The sequence below is a fragment of the Talpa occidentalis genome, unplaced genomic scaffold (assembly GCF_014898055.3).
Source record: "Talpa occidentalis isolate TD23 unplaced genomic scaffold, MPIMG_talOcc4v2.1 talOcc4.16, whole genome shotgun sequence".
Lineage (NCBI taxonomy): Eukaryota > Metazoa > Chordata > Mammalia > Eulipotyphla > Talpidae > Talpa > Talpa occidentalis.
Genome location: NW_023601653.1, coordinates 51,049,328 through 51,075,574, shown reverse-complemented (window position 1 = coordinate 51,075,574; position 26,247 = coordinate 51,049,328). Strand labels below are relative to the sequence as shown.

Sequence of the window (26,247 nt, the reverse complement as noted above, 5' to 3'; positions counted from 1 at the left end):
CAAGGACCTTGAACCTAGTAACCCATACCCAGTGCAGATCTCAGGGAAGTTATTAAACCAGCCAGAGACACAATCAGAGCAGTTTTGGGATGAGTGACCTGGTCAGGGGCGAAGAAGCCACAGAAGGGAGTGAATGGAATGAGGGCTTGGAGGGCAGCACTGAGTGGGGAGCAGTCAGGGTGAGTGATGCTGTCACCTCCACTGGTCAGCACCAGCTGCCTCCACCTCCCTGGGCTTTTCCAAGGCAGAAGCCCCTGACACTGCCCCTGGAGGCACCTTCACCTATGGAGCTGCAGAGGCCTGGGTGCCACCTGCAGAGGGCCCTCCTTCCACTTGCATCCGTGCCTGTGATGCTCTGTGGAACTCCCGGCCTCCTCTGGGCATCTGTGTGCGAGTGTCCTGTACCTAAAGCCACGCTCACAGAAGAACTGCACGTTTCTGGGGCCTAGATCTCATCTACCACATCGAGGCATTATCCTGAGAATGTCACTCATCTCTGGGAGTGAAAAGTTTTTAATATTTGAAAACAGAAACTATCTGTACAAATAATATATGGCCTTAGAAATCATGACTGTCAGGAGCACATGGGTGCTTTCCTAGGGCATGGCACCACAGAGACCCTGTCCATGAAGCAAAATCTCTCAGTCCAGGAAGGAATCAAGAGTTTCACTTTGTTATATACCAGGATTTCCACATGCTTTCTCTTTTTTAAAACCACACACATACATATGTATACACACACACACGTGTAGTTAGTGAAGTGCTTGGCCCCTTAGGTCCAGTATTGCCTATTGTATATAAAAAAAAGTATTAATATTTCTGAGGAAAATATGTTCACCATATAATGGCACTAACTTCCTTTTTAAATAACACAATTACAAATATTTCCTACATTTCATAAAGCAGCAACTGTGGCACATATTAGAATTAGAAATTATGATGCTTTAGTGTTAGACACGCTGTGTTCTGAATAAATCAATGTGATCCTATCTGCTAAATAATTGAAACTCAAAGATTTTTGAGAGCTGACCATTTATGATTCACTGAGAGTGTAGTGAAAGTGGAATTTTGGAGGCATGAATATGTGAACTTTTCCTCCAAATACTTAGGTTTGTGAAACTCTGGGAAAAGTGACATTTAAGGGAGAACAAGAAAGGCAGTGCCAGAAAATATTTCATGTTCGAGTGGACAAGCTTGAGAACTTCCAATCTATGTGTATGTTTCTATTCTGTGCTTTGATCACCTCCTAATAGGTCTACCAGCTCCTTAATTAATCCAGAGCCTAAGGAAGATACTATTCTGCATCACTAATTTAAAAAATGATGTCAATTAAAGGCTAGGAAGAACGTCACTGATAACGTATTATGATAAAATCCTACGTGAAATGGCTTGAGGAGAGGGTCACCGCGTGGTTCCATCCTCTCCCACCCTGAAGAGGTGGAATCACTGCAGTGAAACTAACAGCCAAGCACGAGGCTAGGATTTCTGTCTGATGAAGCAGGAGGAGAGGAAAAAGAGCAACAGAGAAATTGAACCAAAACATGAAAAGCCAGGAACGAGGAAAAGAGAAACCACTAGAGCAAATATTAAGTAAAAAACTCAAAGTAGGATGGATGGAAAGAATCAGCCTCACCCCCACAAATCACAGTGCCAGTACATGGATGACGTCTAACCTGCCTTGCCACAAAAATAAAAATCAGACAGAAATTCTGACAGCCTTCCTAATGACAATATTTTGAGCATTTTTGCTTTAAATTTTTACTCTCTGATCATTTCCAAATCGAAGTATTTATCACTTTTAATTATAATTAAAATATAGGCATCAGATAGCAAATGCATGAGGTGCTGTGATAACATACTGGGTAACCCGAACATGTGGGATAATGGTTGCTAATGATGCTATTTGGCATTTAGGGGAAGACCAGGAAAGAGGAAAGCAGTCCCAAAGCTGATCTCCTGAAGCGCAGGTGCTGTCTGTCTCCCGAAGCAAGTCAGCAGTGATGACACTTTCTTACCAAGACTGAGCTTTGATAATAACTCTTGTAGCAGAATTTTTTCCCACTCACGGTGACATGACCCTGCAGCCTGAGAATATTGCCCACTCGTGAGCTCAAAGAAAAGGAAGCGAACCCCTGGGCCACCGGCCTTCCTCTGTGATGGTGCTAACAAGCACCCTCAAGTCCTGCCTGCCACCGAGAGTTCAAATCGAGGGAATGGCAGTACCTGCTGCAGGGGTTCTGTTTTTCAGCCGATCCACTTCCATCGTGAAGTCATCCTTCAGGAAAAGGAACCCAATGATGGAAAACAGGTAGACCAGGATGAGCGCGAGCACCGCGGTGAGGATGATGGAGCGGCCATTGCGGGTGACGCTTTTGATGACATTGAGTAAAGTCTCTTCTCTGTACACCAAGTCAAAAAGCTACACAAGTAAAGAGAAAAGAAACAAGAATAGATACCCATGGAGCAGAAAGTGAGTAGACACAGAGGTAATTACAAAAATAAAGTAACCTAAATTTTACCTTAAAAAGGAATGAAAATGTGTATTTCTTCTCTAATTGAAATGGATTACTGAACAGCTTCTCCAAAATGATGACACAACAAATAATGTGCATTTGTTAGTCTTGTAATCAACACACTCAATTTTGTACGACATGGAATTAGCTTCAAATTTGAATTCGGAAAAATTATATCATACTTAACCATAAGCACAATATTTGCACTTACACGGAATTTAGAAAAATTATAATAGCGCACCTAACTTGTCAGCTTATTTCTTATTTTCAGTCTGACTGATACTCTGCTCTAGAATGTGGAAGGTAGGGAACATGACAGTGCTGAACTAGGGTCCACCAAAGTGGAGGACCGTCAACAGATTCATTAAACGTATTGTTTGATAAAGGATGCGAGGTGGAATTATGAGAACAATTTTATGAACCTACTGCAATAAACATGAAATTTTAAAATATTTGAGAATGCAAACATCTCCCATACTTTTAAAGGGGTACAATGAGGCCAAAACCTATAAAATTGGAACTATAAATAAAGATCCAGCATATAATTTTGCTAATTTTAGTCCTCTAATGGGTTAGTATTCATTCTGTGTTTGGTGGTAGAAAACCTATGCACTTAGTTAAGGCCCCAGCTGTATAGCACTATATGTAGTCAAAGCCAGGAACAGCTGGACTTTTTGTTCCATTATCAACTGGAAAGGAACATTATTATACAAAGCCGATTAAAAGAAAGAAATTAACATTAGCCTTAAAGAAGCCATAAAACGTATGTCTGGAAATAGTATTTTTAAAATTGGAATCGTTGGGGTTTGGTCTACTGCTGTCTCTGAGCAGTGAGACTTAGTGAATTGGTCAAAGTTACCAGTCACCAGTGTCTGGCATTCTTTTAGAAAGAGAGAAGCCTCGTGTTCTGCTTTTCTGAGTACTAAGGCTCATACCCAGTTATTTTCCAACTGAATCGCTAGTGGTCTTTCAATGAGAGGTTGTAAAGATATTAACTTGTCTGTTCACTTTAGGAAGCTGAAGTTTTATGATCAAATAAAAAAAAAATGTTGAACTCTTCTGATACATTTCTCTCCTGGTGGAAGCAGCAGTCTTGGGAACTAAGGCAGTGCTCCTATATACAAGGGAACTAGCGCAAATGCAACTTCTGTATGAGCCACATGTGGGCTAATTTCACTTAAACATTTAGTTGACACAAAGATTTTGCTTTGCTTTGACTGAAGAGTAGCTTAAAAAATAAAAAAAAAGGCCTGCCAATGGTCTCTAGATCATTTCAGGATAGTTTATGAAAGCCCCCAGCTTTCAGAGGCCCATGGATGCTTGCTATAAATGCATAATATTGGACCCCATTCTGGGGAATTCAAGACCCACCAGACAGATTAGCAGCTTTTTGTCTTAATTTCTGAAAGGAACATCCAGAGTATGGTTTTTATTATTTTGGATAAAGGATGGACATTTGTGGATACAACTGGGAATGCATATTCACATATCTTTTAAATATAAAAAATATGTTAAAATATATTTAAATGCCATTTTGATATTATGTCCATTCTGACTTCCTTTTAGTACTCTAAGTATCAAAATGACAATATCCTTTTCATCACCAACCTGATGAAGACAATCAGCATCAGAATTATAAAATGTTAAAGATAAAAGAGGAAAATAAAACTAGAAAATAAGGTTAGGTAACAAATTTGAAGGTAACATTACTATTAATAATGCATAGAGTAACTCACACATCTTTATTTTGTCAAAAGCTTTCCTTGGTTTATAATAATTATCTCCCATACAGTATCCATTTTAGAGACCAGAAAGTTGAAACACAAAGGCATTATAGAATATTATGTATCACAATTAAGTAAAAGTGTATATATTATACTCTATATATCAGAAGCAGATTTTTTAAGGGTTTTCTTTTTCTGTCAAATCACATCGGGGGGAATTCATTCAGAATTCTAAAAAAACAGTGTCTACATTTACCTACTGAATAATAGAACTTAATTTTGCTTCAAAACATAGGCGGCAAGTCCATGCTTCACTATGGCTCTTTCAGGTCTTTGAGAATCAGTGGAAAATTATCCCTTTTCAATCCTCCTACATTGGCAGGTTCTAGGAAAAGGAGCCGGAGGCGATGGATTTGTCCCTCAGGACCCAAGCAAAAAGGGTCAACACAATGCTTTCAGCTCTTCAACTTGTTTTCAGGAATTATTTTACTAAGTCGTTCTCTCTACCGCATGTCAGCTTGGCGCTGGAGACAAAAAATTGCTTGATGGCATCACAATGCCAATCTGGAGGTGCTTTAATCCCAAATCTTATCATCTTTCTCTAGTAACCCTTTCCTGGAATAGGGGTATAAAACAATAGATATGCATGAAGGAAAACCAATGGCCAGCAAAACAAAAAACAAAAAAAAGCTAGGCAAAATCTGAAAATTCATTTAATGAATTAGAGATAAATAGATAAGCTTAATTGCAATGAGATGTTCAATCTGAAACTCTGAGACTGTGAAACTATTCATTGTATTTTTGCGAGGTTGACAGTTTTCTCTTACTTTACTGCTGTGCCAATCTAAAGATAAACATAATGTTTGGCACTATAAATAAAATAAAATGATACCAGTACCAAGAAAATATACCCCTATTTCCACCCCGATATGCGGTTGGTGAATGTCTAAAGGTAAAAAGAAGTATGATGTGTCAGGAGGTGAGGTCATTGGCTCCTTCTGATAAAGAAAATAAAGAATTCCACTATGTGATTTCTCAGGAAAAAAAGACTAAAAATAATAATAATTCATGCTTTTCTAAGGAAATTCTAAAAATAACAATTTGTCCTAAATGTCAGACCCTGCTTAAAAAAAATCAAAGGAAGAGGCATGAGAAGAGGAAGCATTGTATATTTTTTGTCAGCAGTGCTGGTCCACATAGAGATGTACTCACCAGGAAGCTATAGAAGAATTCATGGACAAAGAGACCCAGCATGCAAACCAGGACATAGGCCACGTGGTAGAGAAAGGCCACGTCCAGGATGACCGCTCGGTACCCTCGGGTGAACGTGCCACGGTTCCCAACAAAACTCACCAGGAATACTATTTTATTACAAAACTGAAAGGAAGAAAAGATTGGATTTTACTGTCTTATTTATACTGAAACTCACATGAACAGCAGGGCACTGGCAAAATACCTCTTAGGCACAATGTCTGAGATTTTCTTTCATGATTTCTCTTTTTGTAATTTTTTAGCTTACAAATCTGCATGTAATCATAATGTGTGCAAATTCTGTATGCTTTGTAATTGCAGGAAAAGTGAGGAGAATGATTTAGAGCCCCAGCTATGCAGACACATCAGAGTTGAGTTTAAATCTTCTATCTGCCACCCCTGTTGCATAACCTGAGTCCTCAACTCTAGACCTTGACTGTTTCTTCCGAAAAACTGGAATAAAGAAATTCCCATCTCTTTAGAGGATTAAATAAATAATTCATAATGCATAAGGAGTATATAGTATAATGACCCCTTAAATATGACTTTTATTATATTTTCATATTAAAACACATGAAATTTTTTTATTACACTGGCTATGCAACAGAAATTTTTTTCAGAAAACACCAGGTCTCTCCTTGATTTTTTCTTATCCAGAACTTTATTATTATTTTAAACAAGTAAAACCATTAAAAATATACTTCTGCATTTAATTCATTTGAAAACATAATATATATGTATATTTACATACTTAGATTAAAATAAATGTAAGGCATACAAAAATTTTCTAAGCTCTATGTGTGGTAACTATTCAATAAACATTTTGGAGTGTTTATTATGTTTAGTACCATGTAAAGTATTTATATTAAAACTATATTTAAAATTGCCCTTACAGCATAATTTTAGAATACAGAAGTTTATAACAAGAGCCTCTGGTGGTAACAACAGAGATCTGTGCAGTTATCATAAATTTGTGCCATCTATTGGTTCTAGAATCACTGCATTATTTATAAACTGAAAAGCCAATTTTGTCTCTTAGTCATCAAGAATTACAATATTTCAAAGTTTTTTTAGCTTGTTTTTCCAAATTGTTGCCTGAGTTCTCACAGACAAGTAATACCATCATTGTCTTTAGGTATCCAAATCTAATTTAGGGAAAACAAGTGGTTTCTTGCAACATTGTTAATTTTTTTCTATATATATGAAAGGAATTGCCATACAGAATGATTTAAAATAACATAGGAAGAAACCTAACACTGAAACAGAGGGAAATTTGAGAGGTTGGAAAAATTTTTTCCCTTCCACTTTCTTAAGATCAAATCAATACAGATAAAATGAGAAATGGGTTGTCATTGTACACTGAGAAGACAATCAAACCAATGCAGCAAAATAGCAATGAAAAAGTTCAAATCTTTTCTAAATTTCTCTGTACTAATCATCTCACTTAATGATCATCTCAATAATCAGTTATCAATTCTCTCATCCTCTTAGTAATAACTTGAATGGCAAGCTTAGTGTTAATTTCATTAGTGTTGCATAATCACATCTTCATATTATTACTAAATATAGCTACAGTCTTTATATTTACTATATTACTATACAAGAACAATTTCATATGATAAGAAGTCATTATTTTAAAAACTTGGGAAATACATACAAGGTGCTGACAATAGTATAGTATTTGATAATAAACATTCATGAAAATGGTAACACGTGGAATATGTAAGGTTACAGTCAGTGTGTTATTCTTCAAATTGTTTCAAGTGGCTACTGTTCAAATTTGAGCTATTGACCTTGATTCGTCATTACAAAATACTAATTTCTCTTAAAAAAAAGTTATCCTCTCTAAAAAATAAAGTTAAAAATTAGAACTATGACTTTTCAGAAGAATGAATGACATGTTTAAAATAGTTTACATTGTTTTCTTATCTCATCTTCCCTAAACTGAATCATAGAAAATTATTTATAAGCCCTACATACTGAGGAAAAGCAATACACTGAATGAAAATTTGCAAATGGATCATGTATTTTAGTTTTCAAATAATGCATAAACGAGGACACATTTCTGCCTAAAAGGGCTTCTGCCATTTTTGCATGAAAAGTAAAGATGTGCCTTATTTTCAGGTTGACTTTTTCATTGGAAATTTGACCTAGTGGTGGGTATACTCCTACTCTCTTGACTATCTCAAAGTAGAGTGCAGTTGATAGTAGTGGTAATTACATTTATTTCTGTTGAGATCAGAAAGAAGAAAATTGTCCTTTTGTCTTGAAGTGTTCATACCAAGAAGAAATAGTGCAAAAGTAAATATGTGTAGGAAAGAAGTTGAACTATGGCTTCCCTACACTGTGACCTTGAAATGTACACATTGTGTTTATAGAGCATTTCCATGACAGCGGAGAATATTTTTAGGAACACGGTTGCAAAAACATTTTCCCTCTTCATGTCAAGATTTCCTTGATATGTCTAACTAATCCTTTATTTGCCAGTACCATTACGTAGGTAACCACTGTTCCTATGGCAAGGATCCATGAAGGCAAAAATAGACAGTGGTGAGAGAACAGCGCAAAGTAGTTAAAAGACCATGATCCTCTGAACAGATATTGAAAGGACAAACACCAATATAAGTGATCAAATATGTCCTATATATTTTTCTCCATCTATTCTTCAAAGTTGTCCTTGACAAATTTTTTATTGAAGATGGCGTGAACTGTTTGATGGAGGTGGATGTTCATTGGTTTGTCTTTTTAGGACTTTTAAGTGCAGTATAGTGGAAAGATGATGGACTGGGCCATTGGGATTCCAGTCCTGCATCTTTCAGGAATTATTCTGGTAAATCCTCCTGTCTCTACATGATGCTCTATACTTACTTCTAAAAAGAATGCCTGGAAGTGAATAATCCTTAACGTCCCTCACAGCTCTAGAACTCCATGATGTCCTTCCCATCTTATTATGTTATGTGATCACAGAAATTCATGACTTCCTTTAAATGTACTTTTGACTTATTTCATTCGATGTCTCTGACAGAAATTCTATGCCCATCTTCCATTGTTCCCATGGGAAAACATGACCTATGTCCTAGGAATAAACTGTTCCCCAAAAAATTTTCTATGATTTATTGAAAAGTAAAATTGAATTTATTATCTTGAATTACTTATTAGCTACATGACCATATTTAAATCAACTGTCTTTCTAAAAATGAGATGATTTGATTGAAAAAATCTCCATTCAGTGGAATCAGACCTCAGGCAGGGTAAGGATCTATGACCAAAGTATAAGGCAAAATTTTCACATAGGTCAAAATCACCTTGGAAATCTGTTAAATTGCTGATGTAAACAGTCACCACTAGTGGTGTCAACTGGAGTATCTCTTATTGAATTTGTCACATGCTAGTTTTGCCCCAATACTGGAGCAGTTCTGTTTCTGCAGCTGAAAATGAGAAGCAATTATAGCACTCAGTGACCATATTATGTGTAAAAATAGGATGTGTGTGTGTGTGCCTGTGCCTGTGTGTGTGCTGCATATGTTTAATGAATGTCTGCTATGATTCAGCCTTACAAATCAGCAGTGACATGAGCGCTCCACAGGTAAGGAGCTAAGGGCATGACACTATTAAATGTGAGCGTGCTGGTATGATGGTATTTGCTTCTCCTCTGTAAAATGGTGAGACCAAGTTCCAGCATAAGGAAACACCTCCATGTGACAAATAACTATGAAAAAGGCAAATGACACATTTAAAAGATATACTATAAAAGAAAAAAAATGTTATAGACAAAAATGTTTCAAAGTTATTGAAAAATCTTTCACAGGTATTTACTGGATTATTGTTATAAAATATCTGCAAATCTAGATGGTAAAAGTGAATGAAATGGTTAAAAGGATTATATGACAACTAACACATATCTGGAAGTATTCTTGTTACTAAAATGAAATTTACAAATAATTTTAATGACACGGGGGGGTGAGCGATCCCAAGCTTATAGAATGTGTTTATATATGCCAAAAGCAAATGTTAATTTCCAACCCCAGTGTAGGGGGTGGGAAGAATTGTGCTAGGTTATAAGCAATGCTTTACAACAGAGAAAAACATTTGCACTTTTGGAAATATCTCAGACATTGAGGCAACTTCTGGAACAGGACAGAGAAGTGCATTGTAATCTAAACAACAGATTTTTACAAATGAGTAAAGATGATAAAAATGAAGCATCATAATGAGTAAATAAGCAGAAATTGATGATACTCAGTGCTCCAAACACAAATGGAAGTTTTTTCTCCCCTCCCATTTGATTCCTTTTCCAAAAACAGGGACTTTCTGCATATGCTTAACACTGTGAAAGATGCTAAGTGTCCTTGAATCCTTTCCCTATAGTGATAGTTTTACATAAATAGTGTTTCACATGCTGGATAGTAAGTGGTAGCTGTTTCTGCCAATATAGAGAGTGATACGTAATTACACTGTGTTAGCTTTCTTGCTCATATACACTGCCACATCTGATCACTGCTACTGTTCTTTTCTGAACCTCCCACGCTAATCCTCTCAAACAACCTGATGAAGCTAGAGCTACTAACTGCAGTTTACTGATGAGAAGAATGAAATTCAAATGCCTGGGGGATTTTTGTAGTGGGTAATATTGTAGGTTTTAGGTAGTTACCTTTATCAGATTAATAAAATTTTCTTCTGTCCCATTAAAAAAAAAGCTGCTGATCTGCCTACAGTCTAGAACTCTAATTTTCATCCTGCTGCACCTGTCAGGTGGATATTTTCTTTTGTTTCTCCTTTTTGTTATGCTTATACTTTTAACACTTACAGTTTCACCTGTTACACAATATATTAAGACCTAAGGTATTAAACAATATTGAGTTATGGGTTTTTGGCCTCTTAGAAGATAGCTATGTTAAAAGTTTGGGTAAATGGTCATTCACTAAAATATTTCGCTAATTGGCACATTAGATATAAAACACTTCTATCCATATTGATGACATCAAAATTACAAATACTCCATCAGCCTGTCCCAAATTGAAGTTGTTTATTTTCTTTGATCAAAATCCCCTGGACTGGCAGATCATAATTACCATTTGGGAACTGTACAAAATGGTTTATACCGGGAAGGCTTTTAGAAGTCCCAGAGATTCATATAGCGAAGAGTGACATATCTCCGTGTTATTTCTTGTCATGAAGAAGGTAAACTATAAAACTTGCTTCTCACATGAACAGTCATTTCTTATGGTGGAACTATTCTCAAGAAAAACACCCCAAGTGCTTTTGGTTTCCCCAACAGACACTAGAATATAATACTTTACATTTTAATCTACTTTGAAGTGTCTGGGTAGTAGGAACTACATGCTCTACCTCTTGGTAGCCTCAGAGACTATTAGGTAAAAGAAGTCTGATGAATGATTGTTATTTTTGGTCTGAATCTATCTGGCTATTATTTCATTAACCAAACTTGAATTTTCTCACTTGGATTAAGGGCCATTTACTAACTCATGAATATTATGTGCATCTTTAAATAATTAGGTTCAATACTTAATGTACTTGTTAACAGAAAAAAAAATAATAAACTGGAAACACCAATAGGTTTAGAAAAATTTAGATGAATCCATGACAGGTCCTGGTAATATTGCAAAATTAGCTTATTTTCAAAGCATGGAAGGTTCAAGTTTAGCCCACGTGAATGATTTTTGAATATTTAAGTGCTAGGTATGAAGGCTGAGTTAGGTATCTGTATGCAGAGTTCGGAGGGGCGAGGAGAAGGACTGTGTCTATGAATGTCACAAGCCCTGCCTTCAATATACAATACCATGTTTGGTACATCATAGAATTCTGTACTGATAGGCCTCTCTGTCTATGGAGTACACACTCCTTTACTGGCAATGACCGAGGCGTAATTGATAATTTGGTTGCCTGAATGTTCCCGGTAACTGGAAGTAAGCATACATAATATATCCATTTTTTGAAGAACTATAACACAATACAGATTAGAAATACTGAATCAGTTTTGTAATTCTCAAAACTTTGGTTGGCAATTTCATTTATTCATCTTCAATCCTACCTGCCACATACATAGGTTAAGTGCAAGCACTGCAGTGTGTAAGAATACAGAGATAACCTTTCACTCATTCACTCTCACTAGTTAATCCACTTAGGAAATATTTCCTGATAATGAAATATTTCCTACTGATGAATTTGGAGGATGAATCATTATCCTTTAAAACTATGTTAGAAAGCAGCAGAGATAGCCTGCATACAGATGCCCGGACATAGGGTACTATGTTAGTGACACTGTAAAAAACAGAGACATGCTGTAGGCATTCAGCAAACCTACCAGGAGCACTTACTTGTTTACCTGGCCACTTGTTTCATCAATCTGATGTTTATCTTTTCTTACCCTGTTATAGCTCTGCCATGCAGAAAGGAATCTAATTCTGTTAAAATTTTATCTTCTGGATACAATTACAACTACTTGTAAAAGTACTCTGTCTTGCTTACCCAAAACTTAGCTAGCTCAAATTTTGTGTAGCCCTATTCTAACATTTTAAAATTTCATGAAAAAAAAAAAAACTCATCTAGACTTTTCTCAAGCTTATAGATTTTACTCATAGAAAGAGCTCAGTTTCATATTTTCTCAGTTAGCAACCTCTTTTCTTTGGTCATTTTATAAAAGGCACTGACTTCTAAAAATCTACTGAACATAATGTAACCTTTCTTGGATAGTTTAGGAGTCACTTTAGGCTGTTAACAGGGGTTCACATTCATTTTTTGTCAAAAGCTGCATTGAAGTGGATTGGATTAAGTGGATTGCAGAAATGGGTCATGCCCCGATGCTAAATTCCCACATATGTCAAATTTTTATTTGTCACTTTTTCTTTCTCTCAAAATTAAGTAAAGCATGTAAAAATCAAGCTCTGATTAACTTGGATTCATGATACATTAGGATTTACCATACACAGAGAATTAAAGCATATACTTTTAAAATTATGCATTTATAACTGATCTGTAAGGGAACAAAGCCAATGAAAGTACTCACATTAGCTGCACCCAGGAGGATTAACGTTGGTCCGAGGCCTATGGTGTATATGGACCTGAGCATCACAGACAGAAGGAATGGCTGAATACCCACAGGCTTGGAGAAGAAAAACAGCATAGATGTGCAGATTGCAACTGCTATCCAAAGAAGAACTGAGAACAACGGAGAAAGTGTACCTGAAAAAGGTGGAAGGAGTTTGTTTTTACTAAGAGTAAGACTTAAATATGTTAAACTAATTGCCACTTCATATAATGAGTCAAACTATAAGACACTGAATTTCAAAACGAGCCACTCCACACACTATATAGTGAGAGGAAGTGTCTACGAACACTTTACCCATTATTACATTTCCAGAACGTTTGTGATTAATCTCAGGCTGATTAGATACTCATCAGTTAATGCTCCTTCCATTAAATCTGAGAGAATTGTTCATCTTTCTCTCCTATGGGGAGTTATATGCTAAATACTTTTGATAGACGGATCTCACTTGGGAATCTCAATTCAAAATTTATGATTAATGACCATTAAATGCACAGTGAAGTCATGTACTTTTTTTTTTATCAAACTCGTAACTTGCCTTATTCTATTATCATCAACTTTCTCTATTACAGAGTCCTCTAAAGAATTCAGAATATAGATAGTCCCATCTACATTTTACTGGATGAAAGTCACAAGTTTTGACTGTTAAAAAACATGGTGTACACATAGGTATATGTATGAGGGCATGTGTTTGAAGACCAATACAAATTCCTAAATAAATGTTAAGCTATTTAGTCATCAGAGAATGAAAATTCCAAATGTTTTTATTTTATTTTTTAAAAGATTTATTTATTTATTTATATAAGCACTGGGTACAGTCAGAAGTGCAGGAGGGTGAGAAAATTCACCAGAGCCAGAGTGGGGAGCAGAACAGGCAGAAGGACCGAAGTACACTGCCAGTGGGTGCGGCAGCTGGCGGCCAGGGATCGAACTGGCGCTGCAGAGGCTGCGGGCAGCTTTGCAGCCCAGTGCTCAACTGCTGCGCCACCGGGGAGGCCCTCCAAATATTTTTAAAAAACTCCATTACAGATAGAATCTTTTGAAGTTGTCCCAAAGAGGGAATAAGCATATATTTCCTTTAAGAAATATATGCTACATCCCTGACACACTGACATATGGATTCGGGACTCCTCTCTGAATGTCCCGTGGGGCTGCAGTTGCAGAAATTAATTAAGGGGCAACACTTTGGGGCTGATTAGAGTAGCCCTGGGGTCTCACACTGACTTTAGGCTGAAAAAATCAGAGAAGCAGCCACAAAAATGGAGATTTTCTACTAGTTATTCTCTTTCAGTTACACTGTTCTTATTTATAAAATTCACTTTTGCACATCAAAGATCACAAAGTTTAGGTATGGGAGCTTCAGCAACATCAGGGAGACCCTGGGCTTATCTGGCCTCCTTCAGAGACTCCTGTGTAAGCCTCTAGTTCATCGAGAGTGATAGCTGGCAAAAGTAGGTAGGTAGATCCCAGCAGACATTAAAAAACAAAACACCAAAAAAGGTGAGATATGGAAAAGCATTATTTCAGACATGCCCATTTTGCAACATTTGTCATCATAGCATCTCTAAAAACAAGCAGTGATGAGACATGGTTGGGAAGAGGGATTCCATCCACTACCCCCCCTCCATGGCCTGGTAAAATGAATTTGGGGATAAGCAAAGAAAAGGTAAATTGCTCAGGAAATGACCTTCACTCCTGTCTGCTGACAACACGAGCAAAATGGGCACCCAGCTCATGTTCAGGAGTTGGCTTATGAGCATTCAGCATTTACAAACACAGCCCAACCACCAAACACCCCAACTTGACAGATCTCGAGGGCGCATGGAGAGAATGCTGCCTGCAACTTCCCTCCTGCGCACTGGGCTCCACCTCGATGGAAGTTCTCAAAGGGCGAGCACTGTCTCTGGCCCCATGTCTGGTCCTATCATAGCGCCGGGAATGCAAGAAAGAACACGGGCTTGTTAATTAACTGAATAAACAAACACATGCTCTGAGCTCATGCAGAGTAACTAAGTCTCCAGTTATAAATTCCCCAACTTGCCGGCATCCCTGCTCATTTCACAACTCTTAGCCAGTCACTGGATTCTTCAGAGCAGTTGATAAGCAATGTGATGTTCTCATTTTAACAGCCCTGTCACAGCGTGCCCTGTCATCAGTGCCTGACAGGCTGACCACAACTTGACTCCGCTGTCCCAGACGGTGTCTGGCTTGCTGGGATTTTCCCTCAATTAAACAAGAAATTATAAACGTGGACTTCACCCCAGGCATGTGATTCCTTTGTAGACAGAAGTCAAGAGTGTGTAGCAACAGTACCTTGTACACAGTTTCATGCTCAACATGTATTTGTGGAATACATACACTTAAGAGCTACTCCAAATGGCTATTCATTGACAATTTTATCAACTGACCATAACTTATGATCATATTCTGTAAGGATGATTATACTGGTTTCCAGCTAAAGATTTAATGCTAAAAAAGTAAACTGAAGTCCTCTTTTACCCATTAGGAGTAAGAAACAGGGACAGACTTCCTTTACTTGTATTAATTTTCAATAATGAATGGATAACTTCTACAATGGGAACATTTTTTAAGAATTCATGCTAAACATTTAAAAATCTTAGGTGCTATACAGTGTGTCCTTTGTAGAGGAAAATTCAAGCACCAAAATCAGAGACCTCAATTCAGTTCAGATAATGGACTTTGCAGTCTCCCTGCCACTGTCCTGCTTATACCCTGCTCTGTAAAATATGCCTTACTTCCCAGCCTCCCCTATTCCTCGGCCTCCCTCCGCAGTTCAGCTGAGGCAGGCAGCCGTCCTACAGCATGGGTCATCTTCACCGCCATGCCTCGCTCTCTCCTTCCTCCCTGAACTTGTCCATGAGCGCCAGAGTCCTGAATGGTTTTACCAACTTGTATGCTCTAGGACACAGTTCCTGGCACAGAGCCACGCGCCAGCCTCACCTATTACTAAGTGGGAGAACTTGTTTGTTTCTTTTAACACAAAGCATTTCAGGAAAAAGAGCATTGCACCCAGAATTTGAACATGATTTTTCAAGATGATCGCATGCTCTCTGGATATGAGGCCGTCCCACGACAGCCGTTCCCTCCACTCACTAGTCTGCCTTGGCCAGCATGGCAATCCTCAGCTTCTGAGGGGGACACAGGGGGGTGGGTCCCTTATCTGACAGCTTTGCTCAGCCATACTCAGCAGAGCGGTGCTCTTCGACTTCAGCATAAGTTCTAAGATTTATTTATTTATGCATACAAGAACTGGGGCACAGGCTAAAGATGTGGGGGGGGGGGTGAGAGCATTAACCAGAGACAGAGTGGGGAACAGACCAGGCAGATCGACTGAAATACACTGCTGAGGGGAGCAGCGGTTGAGCCAGGAGAGGTCTGCTGCGCAATGTGGGTCACTCCCCTTGCTGACCAAAGATTGAATTTGTGCTGCAGTGGCTGCAGATAGCTTCATAGGTTATGTCTTAACCCCTCACACCACCAGGGAGGCCCCAGCATAAGTTCTTTTTTAAGAGAAGCCCATTCAAAGAAATGCACACATCAATCAAAGAAACTGAAACCTGAGCTTCAAATAAAGGTCTTCAGAGCCTGGTCATGAAAGGTTATCTGCAGGAGGTTGGGGGGTTATGGTGTGAAGGGGGTGCCCCATAAACTCATCTTCTCAGAATTCCCTTCCTCTTAAGTGTCTCTTTCAATCACTGCAACCAGAACCCTAGCTGAAGGGAAACTGTACTCCTGGCAAATATCATAATCCAAGTGGGGGCCACATATCCAACACAAGTAAATCTCAGTAGCTCCTATAAGATCAGACTGGAAGTTATGCTGGGAGAAAGTTCCCAACACCCAAGTCCTCTGTCCTCATGTCGCATGTGACCCTCATGACTCCAGGGCAGCCTGTCTCCAGGCTGGGGTGCAAAGAGGGCCCTTTCTGACTACAGCTTTTTGGCCCAGGGTTCATTCTTCCCAATCTCTCTCCCTTCCAAGTGGACACTGTAATTCAGAATCCAGGGACTTCAGGGTTGGAAAAACCCTTATATTTTTCTTTTTTAACTTTCTATTTCAAATCTCTTTCAGGCTTACTAAGAGTTGCAAAAATAATACAAAACTCCCATACACCCACTACCTAGATTCGCCAAATGTCAAGCCCTCACCTAGCCACATTACAGTGATCAGCACAAGGAAATTAATATGATATTCTTTTACCTAAGCTAGAGACTTTATTCAAACTTCATTAATTGCCTGATTGCAGCCCTGTGTCTGGACCAGTAACACAAGGCACTTAGTTGTTCTGTCTTGCTGGTCTGTTTTGATTTGTATGGTTGCTTTTTCTTTGTCTTTCATAAGCTTGAAGAGTACTTGCCAGTTTTATTGGAGAAACTCCCTTGTTCTGGCTTTGTCTGAAATGTCCTCAGCTTATGTGCTTTGGGCAAATGTCACGTCCTTGTCAGAGGATCATATCAGGGGGCTTGTGGTGTTGCTGGGTCACGTCGGCACTAATCCTTTAGTTAAAGGGATTTCTCAAAGCTTCGGTTTTTCCTCCTGTAATTTATCACTAGGTTGTGGGGAAATACTTTCAGACTATGTCATTATGCTTTATCATCTAACATTTCCCTATTACTTTTAGCTTCCACGGATGAGTCTTACTACTGTGATGATCTGCCAAATGCCGATATTCTCTTTCCACCACGTCTTCCATGTTCACTAATCGGAATGCCATCCTAAGGAAGAACTTTCTCTGCTCACTATTGTTATGGACCCTTATTTGGATTCTTGTTCTGAGTTATTATGACTGTCAATATTTATTTTTCTCAAAATTTCCACAGATTTGGCAATGTGAAGAGGGATGTTCCAAGCTGGATTCTGTGTTTTTTGACATGTTTCCATCTTTTTTTTTTTTAGCACTTTTAGAAAGGAACCTTAAAAATAAATTAATTTATCTTTAAATCACTTCCAAAATGTTCATGGCAAGTTGTCATCCAGCTATTTTCTTTGACAACATTCAGCATTGGAGAAGTGGCATGTCCAGTCCCAAAGTTTCCTTCTCCAGGCAGTTCTGATGGGTCAGTGTGCATATCAGCTCTGACTCTGCTTCCTCAGCCTTCCTGGCTATGGAAATATGTAACTGAAGGTCAGAGGCTGAGCTTGTTCTGACCAAAATTCTCATCTTACTCATGGAGTTATGATACAAGAGCTCAGCCAAAGCTGAAGTCAGATTGCCAAACAACCATCACAACAGAATGGACACTCACCCCTACCCATCCCAGCTCCCTTCCAACAAAGACATCCAACATGGAGCCTCCACCTTGGTTACTACTGTTAGCTTGTACTCAGTCTTGTTTAAGATTTGAGTCTGTTTCTCTGCCTGATGGTGAGACACCATATTTTCTAGTCTTATTTTTCGCTAGTTACATTTCTTTCTAAGGCTGGGTCTTCCTGCAAACTGTACTATATATGTGGTTTCAAATGCTTGGTCAAGGATCAGTTGCATCAGCAACACCCTGAGTTTTTCTTTGCTTTTTTTTTTTTTTTTGGTTTTTTTTTTTTTTACACAACCTGTTTCTGAACAAATCTTCTTCACTAGTAGGGAAGAGGAAGAAGACCTCACTTTACAGGATGATCAGGAAGATTAAGTGAAATTATGTATGTGACTGCTTAGCATTTTGCCTGATCCAGTCTAAATGGCAAACAACACCACCTGCTATTATTATTGTCAATTGTATTATTGTAACTGTTACTACCTTACCTGTGGCATCTCATTAAATTCTTACCATAATCCTTTGAACAGATGAGATACAAAAGCATGTTATAGCTAAAAATAACTATATCTCATCTTTGCCTACAAGCCATTCTCTCAATGCTTGTTCCAAAGGTATTTACCTGATTCTAAGACTGTAACATATTCCTCATGCATTTTGCCAACTTACATTTGAATTTCTGTAGTCTCACCCTGTAGCATCTTTCTCTTACAGTTCCCATTTCACTACAAAAGGAATAATGTCTCTTGTCTTCATTTTTGTAAAATCTCATGAATTATTAATTTTGCAGTCAATATTCTTTATTCTGTTATTGTACTGCTCTGTCCTGCACTTTTTTACATTTTTTTCAGCTTACATGTATACTCATTACAGACACTTCAAACAAGATAGAACATGAGGAGAACAGAAAATATAAATTCCACTATTGAAGGTAATCACAGTGAGTATTTGGCACAAACCTCTCATACACAATATATTTATATAATGGAGCTGATACAGTATAGAAAATGTTTCCGGTCACAAGAATTAGGTAGAAATAATAATTATTTTCATTACTTCATCTGCCAATATATAACATAGCTGTCACTGCTCTTCTGTGAGTTTTTTTAAAAATAACATTTCTGCTAGCCATGGTTTTCTGCCTCCTCTACTTACCAACATTCTGTATTTCCAGTAAACACAGAAACATCTGAAAGCAATTATCTTGAAGCTCTAAAGAGTTATGAAATGCATCGAGAATTATTTTCAGAACTTTAGACTATTTATCATGTAAAGAAACACAAGCCAACTTGCCTTCATCTCCATCATCCCCGAACGGGTAGAAGAGAGCGACAGCTAAGTTGATGAGCACAGCCAGGTTGAAGGAGATGCTTCCCCAGAGCGATATGTGCCTCGAGAACCAGAACAGTGCTGGGTTATCTGGGGAACGACAAGGGTAACGCGCAGAAGAGAAAAATTGACTTTGCTTTCAACATTTGAATCCTCTTGAAACAATGTCTACTAAGCACAATTTTGTAAACTAGTTTGCAAGTATATCTAAGCAAACATCTAATGGAACTGATTTCAGAGGTTTATTATCAATACCACAGGGAATCTCCTACTAGGGCCCTTCTACCTTTTGCCAATTCACACCTAAACCATGAGTCATGTTGCTATTGGCAAAGGTGATCAGAAAATGTGGCTCTGTAATAACTCTAATATATGCCTAAAGTAAACAAGGAGAAAGTTTAGCAGCTGCCTGGCCCCTTTAATTGTAGGCACTGCCATATAACTTAAGAATATCGATAAGTTTGCCCCACTCCTATGCCTTAAAAACATAAAAATACCCCAAAGCCCAAACCACATACAGATACATTTCTGATGAGACTATGACCCAATCACAATTACCTGAAATTCTGAAACTCAACGGCATGGTACAATACCAGTTACTGGGAACTAGTGATGTATCATATTAGAATATTAACTAGGTTTTAAACCTTACTGCTTCCTTAGAACTTGCTGGATTTGCAATAGCTAAAAAAATTGAAAGTTTTAGCAGAACTACAAATAAATGAAAGAGGCTTTTCTGAGCCTTTTCATAACAGGGATTCTGTGCCTGTCATCAGGAATGAAAAAATGCACGTCCTGAACACGGACTACATGAACTCAAAATCAGCTCTTGCCACCTCCCCTAAGTAATTGAGCAGACTTGTCCCACGTGTAAGTCTGACCACATGACTTCTGCAGGTCCTATTCACTCTCCAGCTCTTACTATCCTGATGGCAAGTTTGTAACACTGGAGCAGAAGGGGAAAAACAAATCACTTTCAAAGAGAACTGGAAAACTTTCCAAATAATATTTTGTGTATTCCAGCCTGGGACTTGCTGCTTCTTTGTAAACACGTGTCCTTTCAGTTCATCCTGTTTTCCTTCTGGAATGGATCATGCCAACGCTGGAAAGGACTCTGAATAGCGATGGCATTTAGGCTACTAGTGATTATAAATTGTAAACATCTGCATCTCTCTCATTCCTTTATGTGGACCCCTCATTTTTAAAAGCAAAATATTAAGAGAAAATTGGAAGACATGGAAGCATATATTTGAAATAACAAATCCTTATTTATAGACAGAACTCTTTTGACTGTAACATCATAATAAGCTGCTTCCAAATTTTAAAAGTAAAATTTACATTAGAAATTATTTTAAGATTTGTTTTTTAATATATGACAAAATACTCATCCAAAATAGCCCAGACCTCACAAACATTAGTTCATTATTTATTTTACTTTTTTTTAATCAAGGAGACAAATGGTATTCCATATCTGGAAAAATAACTAAAATTAATATCAAAAAGCAAATTATATTCAGTGTTTGCAAACAGACTTGAAACATGAGAAAATAAGAAATAAGGACTATAGTAGGTTAATTTTTCACTAAAATTATAACATGGCTGTATTTGAATGCATGCATCACAAAATTTATTGTTTGGTCTGGCAAGGTAAATGTGTTGAAAGAATGACTTGCTTTCTAAATGGACCTACTCTAACATGAGACCTTAGACAAGAGAGGAGAGGGTGCTGGAGCCACATTTCTCCATCCCCTTCACAGACTGTCAAAGCCTGTTGTGGGCGACGCACAGACCACAAACATGAAGATGTTGTCAGCTGCAACACAACACACAGCTGCAACACAGCATACAGCCGCAACTTTGCATTTCCTGATACTTATAAAGCTATAGTACCAGTGATACAGGCTGGTCTAACGGGTCCGAGTTTTCTGTTTTCATTAAGCTACAGGTGTCTGGGCTCCCCTCAGACCCTGAGCTTCCATTCTGGAAACTGTAAGTGATTTCCCTATCAGACAAGAAATTAAAACCCAAATTAAATGAATGCTTCATGTATCCCCAAGGACCAATTTATCTACCCTTATGCTCAAGACACACCATTCCAGTTTACTGTACTTACTCCTGATTTTCTTCTGCCACTTCATTTCACTGTAGAGATCTTCTGTTTGCTGGAAAAAGTCATTCACTTTGCTTCCTTGCTCATCCCTCTCGGTTGTGTTGAACACACGGCACTTAGACTCTCGTGTAAGGTATTCACATATATTGGGGACAGGAAAAACAATTTGTTCCATGGTCCTGTCGTGCCGCACAATCTGAAAACATCCAAACATCCATTTGCACGAGTTTTAGCCTTTGGACACTTTCATCTTAGATCGTAATTTGCTTTTAGCATGAGTTTGTTATTTTATGAATGCAGTTATGAAAAGATATGTCAGATGGAAATAGCTAAAATACTACTTTACATTTTTATCTTTAAATAAGAGGAAAGAGCAAACGTATCATAAATACTATCCTGTATTATAAATAACCAATCTTTCTTTGTTCTGGATTGGCATTAAACCCTTGCCACCCATATGTGCTTTCATGAGGTACATCAGAGAGCTGAGAGGGTGTGAATTGGCGAGTGACTGGCTATGCAACCTTACACGCGGTATTTGGTACAAAGTGTCCTGTCCTTGGCCTGTTCTTCTAAAATTGGCTGTTGGGGAACAAATGACATATTTAACATGATGTGCTGCAGTTTTATGGGGAAAGGTGCTTTATATCACTAGGATGTGTTCTTATTCATGGCAAAACATATTTTGTAAGTATAATACCCATTCAGAGTATACACAGGTGAATATTTCTATTACATTTGAACTTCTCTTGCTGGACAGTTTAACTTTAGGGGGAAAAAAACAACAAAAAACAAACAAACCAAAAAAAAACAACAAAACACCAAACAGACAATTTTCAACAGCTTCACTATAAACCAAGTTTTATGCAGATTAAATATCAATGTTCACATATCTATATACTCTGACCGGATCTCGGGAATGAATCAGAATTGATTTAAACTAGCAAGGCTGTTCTACTTCCCTTTACCACTGAGTGGTATGCTAGTGACCATGTGAACACACACACACACACACACACACACACACACACATAAACCAAAAACCAAATACACAACACAAAAGCTCTTTTTTGGCAAGTATCCTCTTTCTTCATGCTTAGAACAAAATTAGTAGATGTGTATGATTCTTGAAACGTTTACAGCCATTTTGCAACTATGAGGATAATGAAGACCCAACAGAAAGATGGGAAAGAGAGTCAAGTATAGAGTACTAGTCTCTCCAGACTTCCCATTATATGAGATAATCAAATACTGTTATTACTTAAGCGGTTGTCAGATTTGTTTTCTGCTACATGTAACTGAAGCTATTCTAAATACTATGTTATATATGCAAACTACATACTACGATACTATCACAAAACAAGCAAAATGAAATTTATGTGTGGTAAAGAAAAATTGCTGAACATAGGTTAAAAAAATCAATTACTCAAAAGCTGAGTTAGATCTATTTAGTGCAGAAAGTAACTGTGTGGTCTACTCTATCCAACAGTGTGAACCTGAAAAATGAAATCTCAGGGTACATAAAAGAATTAATGTCTTGATTACCCTAAGCCCAGCATTTGGTCCCTTTGTGAAGGTCATGTATGATTCTGATTGTCACATTTTACAAAAGGCAATGACAAAATTGAGGAATTACTGAAGGAGACAGGAGTGTATTCCAAAAAGCCAAAGACAGATAATTTTCCAAATACTTTTCAACAAATACTATTCTCTCCTTAGGCAAGGGGCTCTGAGGAACTCAGAGTGAGAAACAACATGAGCCCCCAGGTATGACTCTGTAGTTCCAAAATAACGATGGTTCTTCAAATGCTAGAGCCAAGCTCATATTGAGATGGGAGCCAAAGTTCTGAACACCTGGTGAACACTCCAGCGGGCTAGTGTGCAGACTGCATCTTAAAAACCTTCCTAGTTAGGGGCCTCCCCAGTGGCACAGCGGTTGAATGCTGGGCTGCCCGCAGCTTCTGCAGTGCCAGTTCGATACCTGGCTGCCAGGCGAGGGTCCCACATGGCGCACAGACCTCTCCTGCCGTGCCCACTGCTCCCCTCAGCAGTGTGTTTCGTCAGTCTGCCTGTTCTGCTCCCTGCTCTGGCTCTGGTGAATTCTCGCACCCTCCCGCGCTTCTGACTGTACCCAGTGCTTGTATAAATAAATAAATAAATCTTTAAAAAAAAAAAAAAAAAACCTTCCTAACTAATTGTTACTCAATACTGGATCAATTCCCTCCTGAAGCAGCAAGGTCTCTATCATGGGAAGGATTATCAGAGAGCAATTCCTCCTTGGATGGGTGACCAGAGTAGAAAAATGATGAGGTCATTTTTGTCTCTGCGAGTCTATAACTTATTATTATCATTATTATTCTCAACAACATTCAATACTGTGGCTAGGTTCCAGATGACCACCCCAGTGCCTACCTCAGGTGGGAGACAAGTGACACGTGAGGAGCTAACAACACTCCAGGGTAATATTTTACATAACAGGCGTGTTAAGTTAAAACTAACATGCTGCAGAAGCATAGTGGGATGAAATTAATGACTTGCTGGTCTTAGAATGAGGAGGAGGCCTGGTGACTGTGAAGAATTTAGCTATCCTCCCAGACCACCATTTGAACCCTGGACTTCTGCTATACACAACCTCAGGCATGCCTCCAAGTCCCTCAAGTTCAATATATCCATTAACCAATAAGTGACCTTCTCTGCCTTTTAACTGCCAAAGCTAGGCTCCTTCTGCATAACATCAATTTCTATTTGTGCAAAACCAGGGGCATTCGCTTTCACACCACACATGTGCCATCCAACACCAAGCATCAGGCCATACATACATTTCCTCGAACCTCGTCATCTTCACCACCACAACCTTCTTATTGGATCTACCTACATTCATTCCATTTACTTTTCCAATTCTTTCTTCAAACAGAAACTAAGGTAATCTTTCAAAGATTCATCCCCCAATACCATGCTCTTGAACACCTTTCATTAATTTACTTCTACCTGAAATCCTGTGCCCAATCTTTAGTAATGAGAAACTTCTGCTCAATCTTAATCTTTATGGCAGCCTTCTCTGGGAAACCTATTCTGAAGTTCCCAGACATACTAATCACTTCTCTATATTCTCTGGGCTCTTTGTTCTACACTGATATGCAGAATTATCTGGATAGACAGTGAATTCTTAGTAAACATTCACTGAATTTGTGTATTTACAGTTGGCTCCTCATTGCTGGGAACTAATAAAATTCCAACTTCTAACAGCAGCCCCCATCTCTCACACACAGGCATCAGCCCATACCTCATCTCTGCTCTTCCCTTCCCCATCTCTTGGGATCATCTAGCTTTGTATTTTGGCTTCTGGGACCATTCTCCGCAACTTCATGGTTTGACAGTCTACTTCTATGAATTTCTCCAGCTTCCTGATTTTGCCAGTCTCCCAGGCCCCACGCGCCTGATATTATTAGGCAACATTTCTGCGGCTGGTCCATCTCATGGGTTCCACGAAGTCAGACTCCCAACAAAGCTGCAGTTTTTGCATGTTTATAACTGTGAGCAAGGGATCCACTTGGCATACAAGCTATGACTGTCATGATTCCAGAAGCTTGGCCATGGAAACAAGAAGGTAAGTAAGGCTGGATCCTGACAGTTAAGAGCAGTGACACTGTCATGCACTCTGCCAAGGGAATGAACACAAAGTGGTAAAGGACAAGTTACAAACCTCATCTGCTTGCTTCTGCTCAGTTAGCACTGCCAGCTGGAGACTGAATGAAAGCACAGTGAGCAAGTGGCACAAGATGGGTCCCACACACGAGTGCAAGTCCATGACAACCTGCACCCCTGAACCTGCCACTGAATCAAGTCTCACTTATAAGATGGGGGTGGGGAGGCCAAATGCTGCACACTGAGAAGGGAAACTCCTAAGCCATTTCAAGTTTATGCTACCAAGTGAAAAATTCACCACTACCTCCCCTGTCTCCTATGTATTCGTCTGCTTTCTGCCACAGAAACCTCTATTTTGTTAAACCTCTTAGAGCTTTTGAAAAATAGACCTTTTCCTGAATGATGGCTGCTGTTACAGTGCCCCTAACTCTAAACTATCACTGCTCTGTGAGGATTGCTTCCAAGACCAAAACTCAAGACAAAAGCCACCTGTTAATTACAAAAGGAAGTTCACATGCAGCCCAGCTTAAAAAAAGAAGACAACTTTGAAAAGACAAGCACTTCCATTCCTCAGAGCTCATCCCTCATCTTCTAGCAGACACTGCTACAATTTATGTCTCTCATTCTGCTTCCTTGCTGGAGAACAAGATCATGAAAATGGTCTGACGTGCAAAGTAAACACATCTTTTCTGCCAAGGGTGTCCCCTTGCAGAAATAGCGCAAGGTTACCTCGATTTGGGCCGTGTGGTTGGCATAATGCTTCAGGGCTTCATCGCCATCGTCTGGATCTGATCCTGGTTTAAGCATCTGCTGTAATAGTTTGTTGTGACGGGCCAACTAGAGGGACAAAGAAGGGAAAAAAAGGTTTTAGGTCTTTTTTTTTTTTAAAGATTTATTTATTTATGCATACAAGGCCAGAGACGTGTGGAGTGAGAGGATTCACCAGAGACAGAGTGGGGAGCAGAACAGGCAGATGTACTGAAACACACTGCTGAAGGGAGCAGTGGGGCGAGACAGGAGAGGTCTGCTCGCCATGTGGGTAGCTCCCTGGCCAGGGATAGAACTTTGCTGCAGTGGCTGCGGATTGCTCCATAGTGCTGTGTCTTAACCCACTGTGCCACCAGGGAGGCCCCTAGGTTTTAGGTCTTAAGTCTTCCCTGGGTCACTCTGAAATTACACCATCCACTTGTACACGTAACTTCACAGTTCTGGGGTTAATGTCGATCACTGCATTTGAGGATGGCATGTCTGTTTGAAAGGCAGACTCAGTAAAGTCACAAGGATAAGCTATTGTTACTACATCAATCTTCCATGGTTATTATTTGGTAATATATGT

General features: G+C 38.7%; 1 protein-coding gene across 2 annotated transcripts in view; it reads right to left on the bottom strand.

Moving 5' to 3' along the window:
- The window catches only part of ITPR2 (inositol 1,4,5-trisphosphate receptor type 2), a 450,075-nt gene that overhangs the window by 81,173 nt on the left and 342,655 nt on the right, over positions 1–26,247 (bottom strand). For both annotated transcript variants that reach the window (XM_037514200.2, XM_054696343.1), the window contains exons 46-51: positions 25,641–25,748; positions 21,270–21,462; positions 19,121–19,246; positions 12,516–12,691; positions 5,450–5,614; positions 2,224–2,419 (exon numbers count right to left, since the gene is read on the bottom strand). In XM_037514200.2, coding sequence (XP_037370097.1) covers positions 2,224–2,419; positions 5,450–5,614; positions 12,516–12,691; positions 19,121–19,246; positions 21,270–21,462; positions 25,641–25,748 — 964 coding nt within the window. The remainder of the gene's footprint in view (positions 1–2,223; positions 2,420–5,449; positions 5,615–12,515; positions 12,692–19,120; positions 19,247–21,269; positions 21,463–25,640; positions 25,749–26,247) is intronic.